Source organism: Spermophilus citellus, assembly GCF_964194105.1.
Source record: "Spermophilus citellus genome assembly, chromosome: 13".
Classification (NCBI taxonomy): domain Eukaryota; kingdom Metazoa; phylum Chordata; class Mammalia; order Rodentia; family Sciuridae; genus Spermophilus; species Spermophilus citellus.
Genome location: NC_138193.1, coordinates 110,827,220 through 110,840,645, shown reverse-complemented (window position 1 = coordinate 110,840,645; position 13,426 = coordinate 110,827,220). Strand labels below are relative to the sequence as shown.

The following is a 13,426-nucleotide window of genomic DNA, read 5'->3' as shown; positions in this document are numbered from 1 at the left end:
AATGAAAAGAGCCAGATAAAATGTAATCTGAATTTTTTGGATGAAAAAGGATGAAATGATCAAATAATAAAATAAAAAAATGTCATTGTCAGCTACTGCTTGACATGTCTTCTGAACCCTTCCTTGTTGGTCCTACTTGCCCTGCTCTGGTTATAATCTAGAAAGTTTCAGAGCAGAACCCTGTACTTCAGAGTGGACTGACCACCATCAACTCTAATAGAACCTGCTACCTAACTCTTGGTTGGGAGATCTGCCTAGATGTGGGCTCAAAAAGAAAAAACTTGAAGTTTTTTTCCAGAATTTTAAAAATCGTATTTCCATTAAAAAAAATCCAGATCCGAGCTTCCTTTGAAAAATCAACTTGGGCAGCAGCAAGCCAACATCTCTTTATGGCGATCAGTCGAAAAGCAGGCAGAGGCTTTCCCTTCAGACTGCACGTAGCTTCCAGATGGTCGTGCTGTGCACAACTCAGAAAACGAGGCACCAATATTAACACTCGTTTATGTACCGTGTCTGGTACCCTCTGGGCGTCTCGACAGGGGATGGAAATGGCATTAGCTACTTCATCTAACCCCATGACCTGGTCAGCTAAGCTACACCTTAAATAAACAGACTGCTATGGTTCACTATTAAGAAGTACTGCTAGTTTCAGGCAATTTTCTATCTATAGTTAATTTCTAGAACATAATTGCATGTATCAATATTTATCTTGATTAAATGAGATGTGTTCTATTCAATCACGTTCTACTGAACACCCAGTAGATAGGTGGTTTTGAAACTAATGGTTTTGCAAAAGGTGGAATACCTCTCTCTCCACTCAGTATCCACAAGGAAGTATCATCTGGATATCTATCATGTATGCAGTATAGTCTACCTACAATTTAGTTCAAAAAGAAAATTAAACGAGTCCGAATCTTTTGTTCGTTTGCATAAGCAAGGAGCTACTTTAGCATACATGTGACTGAACAACTTAAATATACCTAAAATGTTTATGTTTAATATATATTATTTATAACTCTAACTTTCCACAAACATCTACTCTGGCCCAAAAGGACCTCCAAAAACTAAAAAACTTTCTACAGAATTACAGATTAAAGCAGGAGGTACGTTATGTCTTTATCCCATGTCTTGACCGGAGCAAGGCAAACTGATCAGAAGAGGGTGGTCTCTCTGGTTGGCAGCTGGCCAGTCCCCTGGCTTTCTTCTCTCAAGGACATCAGTTCACCTGCCTTAGATCTGGCCTGGGAGGATCCCCTGATGAATCACTCACCTGATGGGGGCCAAGAGTCAGGCTTGCCCTGGACTAGATGGGAGACTTGGAGGATGAGGAGGACGTGGTGGATTTGAGAGTGGGGAAGATATGCCAAAGGAGTCCTTTTTGAAGTGGCAGTCCTTTGTTCTTTACAGATAAAGACAACTGTGTGATCAGAGGGCTTCTTTTGTTTGAATCTCTTGATTAAAACGCTGATGAAGCTTCCCTTTCCAGCCACTGTGATCACTTAGCTGCAACTACTGACTTACCTCAAGAGTTACCTTCATTTCTTTTTTGAACAATCAGTCACACACCCCAAAATTTCTCAATGTTTGCATATCTTTGGCTTCCCAGGAAACTAACAGAAGAAAATTAAGTCAGCCAAAAAGGTTTATACCACTGGCTTCTCCCTCAAAAGAAGGATCTGCTGTACATCTGTCCTTCAGGAAGCCTGACCAACCAGGGCCTCTGAGCGCTGAGCAAGAGGCACACACCGAAAGTCCGAGGGCTGCTCCATCAGCCCAGCGGCTCCTGGCCAGTGAAGTGGGGCTCCTTGTTCTCAGTCCCAACCTGCCTTCCAGCCCAGAAGGGCATGGGTGCCAGGGGAAGCCAGGGAAGCCCTAGATGCAACAGGAATGTCCCTAGCCTCTCCGTCTCCCTGAGCAGGACTCTTTTCCATCTGACCAACTCCTTCAAGGAGCTGCAGTGTTCTAATTTACAATCACCTCATGGGACCACAGTCACTCTCCTCAGTGTCCCTTGTCTAGCACACTGCCAGCCATGCTAGACACTCAAATACTTGTCAAATATCTGACTGAGAAGACTCCAGTAGACCCCTCATGAACTGAGGACTTGGCTAAGGTCAGATACAATTTTGTGGCCTCCAGCCCCTGCAAGAGAATCACAGTCGTCAGTAATCCCCAGCCCACACTCAGCCTCTGCCTCTTTACCTCTGCAGTGCTAACCTCTACCCTGCGAAGTGGGCCCTACTACACGCCCCATTTTATACACCAGGAAACTGCAGCTAGCTAACAAAGGATCAGCAACTTGCCAAAGCACAAAGCTAACAAGTGACAATCAGAATCTGAGCCAATCTCTGCCCTTCATCACATTAGTGCCACTTCCTCCAAACATACCCCAAGCCAAGTCCCGAGCAGAGGGATACAAAGGGTCCTATTCTTAAGAAATTTATAGCATGGTAAAGAGACTTGTTGAGTAAGCAAAAAAACAAATGTTGCTGGCACAGTGGCAAGCACCTGTGATCCCAGCTACTCAGGAGGCTGAGGCAGGAAGACCACAAGGTCGAGGCCAGCCTCAGCAACTTAGTAAGGCTCTGCCTCAAAACTAAAAAGGACGGGGGATGTAGTTCAGTGGTAGACCATCCCTTGGTTCAATCCCAAGTACCACAAAAATAAATATATAATTGTTTTAATTCTTTAAAGGACTGGAGATATAGCTCAGGGTAGAAATGCTCCTGGATTCAATCCCTAGTATTGGAGGGGAAAAAATAATTAAATGCTCCAGATGTCATCAGAGCTCATTAAGATGGGAAAAGGACCCGAGGTCACTGCTCTGAAGGCCCTGACCAAAAAGGGAAGTCTAGTAGCCTGGAAAGGTAAGAAGAATCCTTGAACATTGCTTCCTAGAGTCAGAAGGAAATCCACATTTAACTAGGAGCCTTGGAAAGGAGCAAGAAGCCCACAAGAATATTCCCCAGAACTCCTTGCTAGGAAAGGCAGTTCTGGCTGGCCCTGGCTTTTAATGGCAGAAACAAGAAGGGCTGAGAGTCCACGGCTCTGGAGGGGGCAGGACTGCAGCTCTCTCTTCTCTCAGCGCGTCTCGCAGACCTGGCCTCATTGCAGAAATGCCACACAGGATGTAAGAGACAGCTCTCTGCAAAGGATCCAAGGTGTCAGACCACCAGGGACGCTCACAGCCCAAGGTAGCAGCACTGCACACACTTGGAGTACGCATGTTGCACACACAGACAGATCACACACACAAGAAGCCCCAAATGGAATGCCAATGGTTGGAAAAGGAGAAGACATGTCAAAAGCTTCAACAAGAAGGCACAGTCTTTAGCCGAATATTGGAAAAATCTGCCAGGCCAAAATGGGGGAAGGGGATGTCACAAAGAGTTAAAAGAAAGACACCTGTACTGAAGAAACTGTACATAACTGAGAATGCAAGAACACCCCAGAGCAGCAGGCAAGCAGTCACACTCCGCTCATGCGTGGCTTTGGGCAATCTACTCGGCCTCTCTGGAGAGAAAGGGAGCATCACCAGGGCCAGGGGTGAACAGCCCTGCTCTAGGGGTTCTAGGCGCCCTTCAGGGCAGCGCTTCATATTCTCAAAAAACAGCTCACAGTGAGACTGGATGGAGTGGGCCTCACCCAAGGCAGGCAGGCCTCTCACTGGCATCCCAATCCTAGGCTTTCCACGGCTTCTATGTATGGGCTGGTGGAAAAAGTCACACAGGATACAGTAATAGGACTGACAAATGCATACATTATTAAACATTTCAGGGCTACTCTGCTTAGAAAGGAGTACATTATGAATTTTATTTTTCCTAAATCTTGTGATATTGTCAACCACACCATTACACCTGGGGAGTGACGTACCTGGGGTGTTACATGCAAACATGATAAAAAAAATACATGGGCAGGGGGTAGAGGGAGCAGTGCTGGGGATTACCCAGGGCTTCATGCATGCTAGGTCAATGCTCAAGCACTGAGCTACAACCCCAACCCCACATCATATTTTATAACTTTTTTTGGGGGGGTACCCAGGATTGAACTCAGGGGCACTTGACCACTGAGCCACATCCCCAGCCCTATTTCGTAATTTATTTAGAGACAGGGTCTCACTGAGTTGCTTAGTGCCTCACTGTTGCTGAGGCTGGCTTTGAACTCACGATCCTCCTGCCTCTACCTCCCAAGCCACTGGGATTATAGGCATGCAGCACCATGCCCAATTTTTATAACCTTTTAATAATATGAAGAGCCTAAGATATTTGGCCCTAGCCTCTAATGGTGGTGGGGAGTGGAAAGGAGGTGAGGGTTCCCTGGCCCTCACTTAGTCCATCTGGGTAGAGCCAGGGAAGGTATGTTTTTAATAACAATACCAAATGGCTTTTGATACAAGTCATCCCAGAGTCACTTCAGGAAAAACAGCAATAGGCAACATGGACGCGGTGCAGAGTTGTGAGCAAGGAAGTGACTGAGGAGTGCTGTGTTTCTCAATATTTGTCACCGGATTTGGCTATTAATGCTGGAGACAGAAGCCTGATAGGGACGGTTTTCAGGGTGAATGGAAATTAGGAAAATGAAAATAGCAAGAGTCACCTACTCTTTCAAACAACATGACTGAGGAGAGAGAATGAGGATGTGCATAAAAGAACATGATAGCAGGATTTTTAGTTGCATTTATCAAGGAGAGAAATGAATAACACTGAAGCAACACAGTTCTGGCTCGTACATAAATTCCCCTCCAGGTCTAATCTCTGCTGTGCTCCCAAAGCATCATTACCCAGTCCTCAAAAGGAGACACCAGCAAGACACCAAAGGTCAGGAGGAGAGACAGATGTGCCACGACCCTCAGGCTCAGTGCAGGTTGGCAGACTCCCTCGCTGGAGGCTTCCACTGCCTCCTGGGCTGTGATCCTTCCTTCCTTCCTTCCCCTGGCCCTCTGGCCTAGTGCAGCTGGTTTGGGAACTACTGTTTCTTGGTGAGTTCCCCAAACCTTCCCACATCTCTGTAAAGAGTTCTTCAAGTCTCTTCAGCTCCCTGGTTCAATCTGTCTCCTTCCAGGAGCCTGACTGATACATACAACGTTCAGCAGAATGCAAACATCAGAACAGTGCCAGACCCAAAACTCACTTGGGGCTCAAGTAAGGAAGCAGTTACATCAGATGAGACTCACAAAAAGGTTTGTGTGCAAAAGGGACTGGATGTCAGCTTGTAAGGCTGGGGGTAGGGGGGACTATGACAAGCCACAGAAGGGATCCGTCACTAGCTCCTGGGAGAGGGGCCTCCTCAGTCCTGATTCTATCCTTCCATACATCAGCTGCCTCTCCTCCTGTTCTACACCCTACTTCCTGGCTAAAGCAGGACTTCCATCTGCACCCATGTTAGTCATGAAGTCATTAACTGACCGCTCTGCTGAGAGTCATTTCTATGGCTTGTTTTATTTTAAAGAAATCTCACATTGTATCCTGGTAGAAGCCCACCTGTAAACCTGACTGCAGACCAAAGCTACGAGCAAGCTGTTTTGAGGATCTCCCTGGAAAGTCAGCCTGAACAGACCCAATAAACAGAGACCAGGGCTTTTTGTACTTACAAGGGGCAATAACATCCAACACAGCAGTTTTAAGCTGGAAACAAAGAGTTTGCTAAGCAGTAAGGAAGCAGAAAACTGTTTTTATCACCAAATTCAAAACTAAATTTTAATCCTACTTTAATCACTGTGTGGGCATGTAACTGAACCTGAATCTTTTTTTTTTAATTGTTGGTCGTTCAAAACATTACATAGTTCTTAATATATCATATTTCACAGTTTGATTCAAGTGGGTTATGAACTCCCATTTTTACCCCATATACAGATTGCTGTATCACATCAGTTACACTTCCATTGATTTACATATTGCCATTCTAGTGTCTGATGTATTCTGCTGTCTATCCTATTCTCTACTATCTCCCCTCCCCTCCCCTCCCCTCCCCTCCCCATTTCTCTCTCTACCCCCTCTACTGTAAATCATTTCTTCCACTTGTATTATTCTTCTCTTACCCCTCATTTCCTCTTATATGTAATTTTGTAAAACCCTGAGGATCACCTTCCATTTCCATGCGATTTCCCTTCTCACTCCCTTTCCCTCCCACCTCTCATCCCTGTTTAATGTTAATCTTCTTCTCAAGCTCTTCGTCCCTACCCTGTCCTTGGTTACTCCCCTTATATCAAAGCAGTCATTTGGCATTTGTTTTTTAAGGATTGGCTAGCTTCACTTAGCATAATCTGCTCTAATGCCATCCATTTCCCTCCAAATTCTATGATTTTGTCATTTTTTAATGCAGAGTAATACTCCATTGTGTATAAATGCCACATTTTTTTTATCCATTCATCTATTGGGGGGCATCTAGGTTGGTTCCACAATCTTGCTATCGTGAATTGTGCTGCTATGAACATCGATGTAGCAGTGTCCCTGTAGCATGCTCTTATTAGGTCTTTAGGGAATAGACTGAGAAGGGGAATAGCTGGGTCAAATGGTGGTTCCATTCCCAGCTTTCCAAGAAATCTCCATACTGCTTTACAAATTGGCTGCACCAATTTGCAGTCCCACCAACAATGAACAAGTGTACCCTTTTCCCCGCATCCTCTCCAGCACTTGTTGTTGTTGGACTTCATAAAGGCTGCCAATCTTACTGGAGTGAGATGGTATCTTAGGGTGGTTTTGATTTGCATTTCTCTGACTGCTAGCGATGGTGAGCATTTTTTCATGTACTTATTAACTGATTGTATGTCCTCCTCTGAGAAGTGTCTGTTCGGGTCCTTGGCCCATTTGTTGATTGGGTTATTTGTTATCTTATTGTCTAATTTTTTGAGTTCTTTGTATACTCTGGATATTAGGGCTCTATCTGAAGTGTGTGGAGTAAAGATTTGTTCCCAGGATGTAGGCTCCCTGTTTACCTCTCTTATTGTTTCTTTTGCTGAGAAAAAACTTTTTAGTTTGAGTAAGTCCCATTTGTTGATTCTATTTGTTAACTCTTGCGCTATGGGTGTCCTATTGAGGAATTTGGAGCCCGACCCCACAGTATGTAGATCATAGCCAACTTTTTCTTCTATCAGACGCCGTGTCTCTGATTTAATATCAAGCTCCTTGATCCATTTTGAGTTAACTTTTGTGCATGGCAAGAGAAAGGGATTCAGTTTCATTTTGATGCAAATGGATTTCCAGTTTTCCCAGCACCATTTGTTGAAGATGCTATCCTTCCTCCATTGCATGCTTTTAGCCCCTTTATCAAATATAAGATAGTTGTAGTTTTGTGGATTGGTTACTGTGTCCTCTATTCTGTACCATTGGTCCACCCGCCTGTTTTGGTACCAGTACCATGCTGTTTTTGTTACTATTGCTCTGTAGTATAGTTTGAACTGAACCTGAATCTTATACTCCCCTTCCTAAAAATGAGGTCCTAAGGATTAAAAATGCAATATACGAACAAGTATTAATTTCTCAAAATAAAAATATAAAGTAAATTCTAAATATTTTATAATTTGTAAAGGAGGAGGAACTGTGCAACATCTACTAGGAGCCAAGCATTTCACATAGATTTTTGTTTTAACATTCACAAAAACCTGCAAGAATCTAATACTTATTATTATCCTTATTTTCAGGTGAGGAAACTGGGGCTTAAAAAATAAACAATCATCTGCTTAATGGCACAAGGTTTGCAGAGTGTGGCTCCAAACCCACCTCTCCACCACACCACCACACCAGTGCTTCCTGTTGATGAGGAAGAGGAATGCAGGGACAGATACAGCAGCACCACTGCCTAGCAGGTGGACTGAGGTGGACTGCTTTGGTTACAGAGTCAGTTTCAGCTCTTTATTGCTGAAAACTGCTTCAAGAGCATTAGTCCACTCTCCTCCCATTTGTTTATATTCCCTCTAACATGGGGCATCTTTATCAGTTAATTTTTAAAATAAGCCCAATACATGTCTTATACAGGAAGAAACATTTATGTAGAGTGGTGTTTCTAAAATTGTTAACTGACAAGGCGATTCTCAATCCCATATGCCTTTCTGACTGAAAGGAATCTTCCACAACAGACTGCAGCATCTCAGGGTTTCTGTGATGGAAACTGATTCTCATTATAATGGTAAAAGCAGGAGAGGCAGATGAGTTAAATATTACAACCGAAACCTAGAACCAAACTTAGAGCAGTCAACTGGCAACATTCAAAGAAAACAAATCCTTGGTTTGCCTGCTTCATGGCATGTCCCTTTCCTCCTAAAAGTCATACTCTTTAAAGAATCTACACTGAGAATTTTACTTATTTCTTCGTCTATAAAATGGGATTCATCACAGTTCAGACCTATAAGGGAATTAGGGGAATTAAAAAAGCTGAAGTTTTAAACTACTCTTCCCTGATCCGTCGCTTCATTTCATTGTAATTGCGGCACAGGGAGGGAGGGTGGGGGCTTACAGGAAATGGCAATCAGCAAACTGACCACAAAGGAACAAGGATTTCATAGGCTTCCACACTGCTTTCTCTTACATGCACATTCCCTATCCAAACCATAAGGGCCAGTGCACGAGTATGGGGGTGGGGGTGTGAAAAGTTCATGCTCTCATCTTCCCCTCCAAAAGATACCTGGTGGCCCAGATCTAAAATGAAGGTATAAAAAAGTATTTGCCATATATTAAAACTATACTGAAACTGACCTTGTATACAAGGGCTTAATAGCATGTCACGCAGACATACCTGAAGCTAAATATTTGGGGCTTTGACTCTTACTTCCCAAGGTGGTGTGAGGATGTAATGTAGTGAAAGAGCTCTGAAAACTGTCAAGTGTTAGGCATTATAATTACTAAATTTGCAGGATTCCTAACTGGGTTCTTTCTTCTGCCCTCATCCATCTTCTCTCTCCTCCAAACCTTTCAAAGTATCTTCAGTGCCTGCCTCTCTTGCCCCTCTCCCTGCCCCAAGAGTTCAGCACATTAACTCTAAAACAGTAACACCTGTCCCAAAAACAGGACTCTACGTCCAATGACTCATCCTTAACTGGCCTTATGCCAAGCACACCATCCTGGACATCACATCACTAGGGAAATTCACTCCATCTATAATGGTAATTACAGCATCATGGGAAATAAGGAAAGAAAAGTGGATGAATGGATGGATAGGTGGAAGGCAGGCAGGCAGGCAGGCTAGGGAAGGATGAAGAGGGGAAAGGCCAGTAGCAACCTCATCTGGTAACTCAAGAGTACTAGGCAAACCACAACAGAGGACACAATATGTTGAAAGAGAACACTCTAAAAAATATGTTGACTTGGACTTTTGATTTTACTATTCACTTTGGTGTCTTAAAAAGGCACTGTGGATCAGCAACATACTAAGGACACAATTCCATCCAGAGGTATCTGACATCTGCTAGGTGGCACATCTGCTCTTTTTCTCTGGCACAGCTCTCCCTCAGTCCAAATCCATCCTCAAAACCCACTCTCAAAATATTCCCTCAATCATATCCACCTACAAAGTATTATTCTACAAAGTTGCCTGGCTATCTTTAAGAACCACAAAACCTCAACCTGATACTAGATTTTATATTTTTATTTAAATTTAAGGCCTACTGAAAAATACTAGGGCTCCCTCAAGGTCACTCTGGAATTCTCAGTGAAGACTAAACAATCCAGGGGTCCAAAGCAAGATCTCTTGCTGCCTCTCCCTCCCTGGCCTGGCTCTCACTGCACTCTTTCCTTTCTCTGCTGCTTAGTCCTGAAAGGTGCATTCCTATGCTCCACAAACACCAATGACTGCTGTCATCCCATCAATTCCCCACTCTAGGGCTGGGGATGTGGCTCAAGGGGTAGCGCACTCGCCTGGCATGCGTGTGACCCGGGTTCGATCCTCAGCACCACATACCAACAAAGATGTTGTGTCCGCCGAGAACTAAAAAATAAATATTAAAAATTCTCTCTCTCTCTCTCCTCTCTCACTCTCTCTTTAAAAAAAAAAAAAAAAAAGGGCTGGGGATGTGGCTCAAGCGGTAGCGCGCTCGCCTGGCATGCGTGCGACCCGGGTTCGATCCTCAGCACCACATACCAACAAAGATGTTGTGTATGCCGAGAACTAAAAAATAAATATTAAAAAATTCTCTCTCTCTCTCTCTCCCCCCTCTCTCACTCTCTCTTTAAAAAAAAATAAAAATAAAAAATAAAAAAAAAATTCCCCACTCTAGTAAAAAAGTTAACTGTCTTATTACCCTACAGTCCCTTTCTTCCTGACATCAAGTACGTGCTTGAATGATTTCCTGAATTTTCAAAACACTACTAGCACATACAAAATTAACATGCTGACAAGTTATATACTATTACACTTTTCATTTCCTGACTGCTTCCTGTTGAGTCACACACTATTTGATCACAACCAATTCTGAGGTTTTCTCTCAATTATTTAGTTTATAAAAATTTTGCTTCGCCCTAATTTAAAATAATGGCTAAAGGACTATTCATCTAATTTTACAACATGAATTTTCAGTTATTGCAAGAGTTTCGTCAATAAAAAGGTCAATTATTTGATGCTTCAAAGAAAGTATTTATTCTCACTATAAAAAGTTGTGTGGTATTAACTCAATATCCTTAAGACCTGCTAAGAGCAGAGAAAATAACTCAAAATACTACACAAATAGACACCCAAACTCAGGGCTATACATGACTACACAAATTTAGAATAGTTCCATTAAAATGAAAGTTGTTCAAGACACAAAATCAAGACCTTTAACTAGTCAAGCAGCACACTCAAAAAGAAATTTAGGCCCTGCCATCTTCCCTTGATTCTCCTGCTTTAGTGCAATGTTTAAATAAGTTCTTTAATATTATATCATTTAAAAAGTTATAAGCACCATATACCTCTAAAGGCATTAGCATAGTAAAGAACATTTCACCACAGTCAAGAAGACTACTGCAGGGAGGGAAAGGGAGAGGGACGAGATATACCTATCTCCTAAAAGAAATGAAAAGGTATGACAAGCCTTGCTTCATTTCTCCCTGGCTTCTCATCAGCAAGAAAATTTTTCGTCAGACCCTGGCCCACAAACACGGGCAGCAACCTGGTTAAGTCAGCAACAGTACTCTCACAGACCAAGCATCACACTCCAGTTTGGAAAACAGAGTCCTCCACAGGGATGAGAAGACCCAAAACCTTAAGTCCTGATTAACTTATTAATAAACAGAGAAGACTCTCTCTGCAAAACCCACAATTTCATTAGTGGCCCTCTACATGGGATGGACACCGTAAGTGCCGTTCAAGGTACGTGGGGGACAGGTACTTCACAATTCACCGGAAGGTACGCTGCAATTAGACGTAAACAGAGGGCAGAATTTCTTTTTAACACTCCTTCCGCCTACTTCAGGCTTTTATTTGAAACAGTAAAGCCCAGAGAAGTCCTCCCCACCTCGCTGAGATGGGGTCTGGACCAGATCCCTAGTGGGGCTGAGGACCGTGAGCCAGTATCCCCAGTGAAGTGCAAACCCTTCAGATCAAGAACACTAGGAAGAAGGGCCGGCAGAATCCCCAAAGCCACCACCTTCCGCCTGGGGCCAGACGATTCACCAGACCGTACCACCGCCTGCCCAAATCGCACCCTCAGGACAAAATACTTCCAAACTTTCTGAATAAAAATGGCGCTGCTTTCCCCATCACCATACAGTTCACTTCTCGGGAATCCCGAGGCCCTTCCCACAGTCGGACTCGATGGCCTCGATGAAACGCCCGTCGCCCCGGCCGGTGTCAGCTGCTGTTCCAGGTCGTTGAGGGGACAGGGTGGCTGCTCCTGTCTACAAGGTTGCAACTTTCTCGGCTGCAGAGCCCGGCTCGTGAACTCGCTCTGACTTTTCTCCATAACCTCTGCCCCCCCCCCAAACTGTTGCCTCCGGTGTCCCTTCAGCCACGCCGGGGCGCGAGCCGAGCCCGGGCGCGGACCGCCGAAGCCCCGAGCGCAGCCTGCGGGGCCGGGGACCGCGGGGCCGGGGAGGGACGGCATGCCCGCGCGCACGTCGGTCGCGGAGCCCTCCCGGCTGGCTGTCGCCCGCGACGCCGCGCGCCCACCCCCGCCCGGGGCCGCGATGGGGGGCTGGGTGGGCGCGCCGCGGCCCGAGGGAGGCGGCCGGCGCTCGCGGGCGAGGCGACAATGCCAGGCTGGGCGCCCCCTCCCCGCCGGGCGGCGGGCGGCGTGACACCCACCCCCACCCCTCCCGCCCGGCGGGGGACTCGGGGCGGCCCGGGCGCGACGCCCTGGGCACGCCGGGTACCTGGTCGATGGGCAGCTGCACGGCGTTGCTTAGGGGCTGCAGCAGGGTGGAGCCCGTGGTGCTGGTGGTGGCCATGGCCGGGGCTCGGCGCTACGCCCGCTCCGGCCCGCTGCCGTTCGCCGGCTCGCGCTGTGCCGGGCGACGAGGATGGGGATGCAGCGGCGCGACCGCCCCTGGGCCGCCCGCGGTCGGAGAGCGGCGTGGGGAGGGCCGGGGAGGGGCCGGGGGCGGCGCCCGGCTCGCCCCTCCCCTGCGCCCGCCGCCCGCGCCCGCCCGCCCGCACCGGCGCGGCCCCTCCCGCCGCCGCCCGCCGCATCCCCCGCCCCCCGACTTCCAGCAGCTTCCAGCGCCCCCTCCCCACCTCACGCGCTCTCGCGCCAGACAGCCCCGCGGCCCAATCGCGTCGCGGCGCCCCGACGCCCGCAGCCAATCAGAGGGCGCCGGCCGCGCCGCGCCCCTCCCCGTGCCGAGGACCCGGGCGAGGGGCCGAGGCGCGGCCCCGGGCGTCGCGCGAGGACTGCGCGGGCGAGTGGCGGTGCCTTCCCCCCTCGCCTCCTTAACTCTCCGCCCCGGGGGTCGGCGGCGCCCCCACCCTTCTCTATGAGGCCTCTGGACTACAAAGGGCGCGGAGTAGCGGCTAGACAAAGGGGGGCACGTGTCGAAGCAGCTCAGCCAACCCACGGGCAAGTTGGGGACAAAGCTGGAGCCAGGAGCAGGAGGGCGACAAACCAAAAAGTGGCGTAGCTAAGAAGTCCCTTTGTGCCCAGACTGTTGTGTAAAAGCCCGGACTGGAGAACAGTGGCTGTGGTCCACCCCTCTGGCCACCTGCAGCCCCACCTGGGCCTTCCCCCAGCCCGGACCCGCCTGCGACTGGTAACAGGTCTCATCTCTTCTGTGTTAAAAGTCCTCGGTGGCCAGCTGCACGTTGAAGGTCCCGCCCCTTCAGAAAGAAAGGTGGTTTCCGAGCATCTCTGCACCCATGCGGGTTCTCCCCACACTCTGGAACCGTGTCCACTATCAACCTAGGGCGTTTGTATGTCATATGAGTATATTTGCTCTATTTCACCAAAACTTAATAAAAGTAAAACATTTGAGCTCCTTGAAAATGCCAGCATCAATTACTAGAAAAACTCAAAAAGAGGATAAAG

General features: G+C 47.0%; 1 protein-coding gene across 2 annotated transcripts in view; it reads right to left on the bottom strand.

Moving 5' to 3' along the window:
- The window catches only part of MBOAT2 (membrane bound glycerophospholipid O-acyltransferase 2), a 127,662-nt gene extending 115,088 nt beyond the window's left edge, over positions 1-12,574 (bottom strand). Inside the window, exon 1 of one of the 2 annotated variants that reach the window (XM_081264556.1) lies at positions 12,279-12,574. In XM_081264556.1, coding sequence (XP_081120682.1) covers positions 12,279-12,353 — 75 coding nt within the window. In that variant the 5' untranslated portion in view covers positions 12,354-12,574. The remainder of the gene's footprint in view (positions 1-12,278) is intronic. The other variant, XM_081264557.1, reaches the window with a different exon arrangement.
- Between the last annotated feature and the right edge of the window lie 852 nt (positions 12,575-13,426).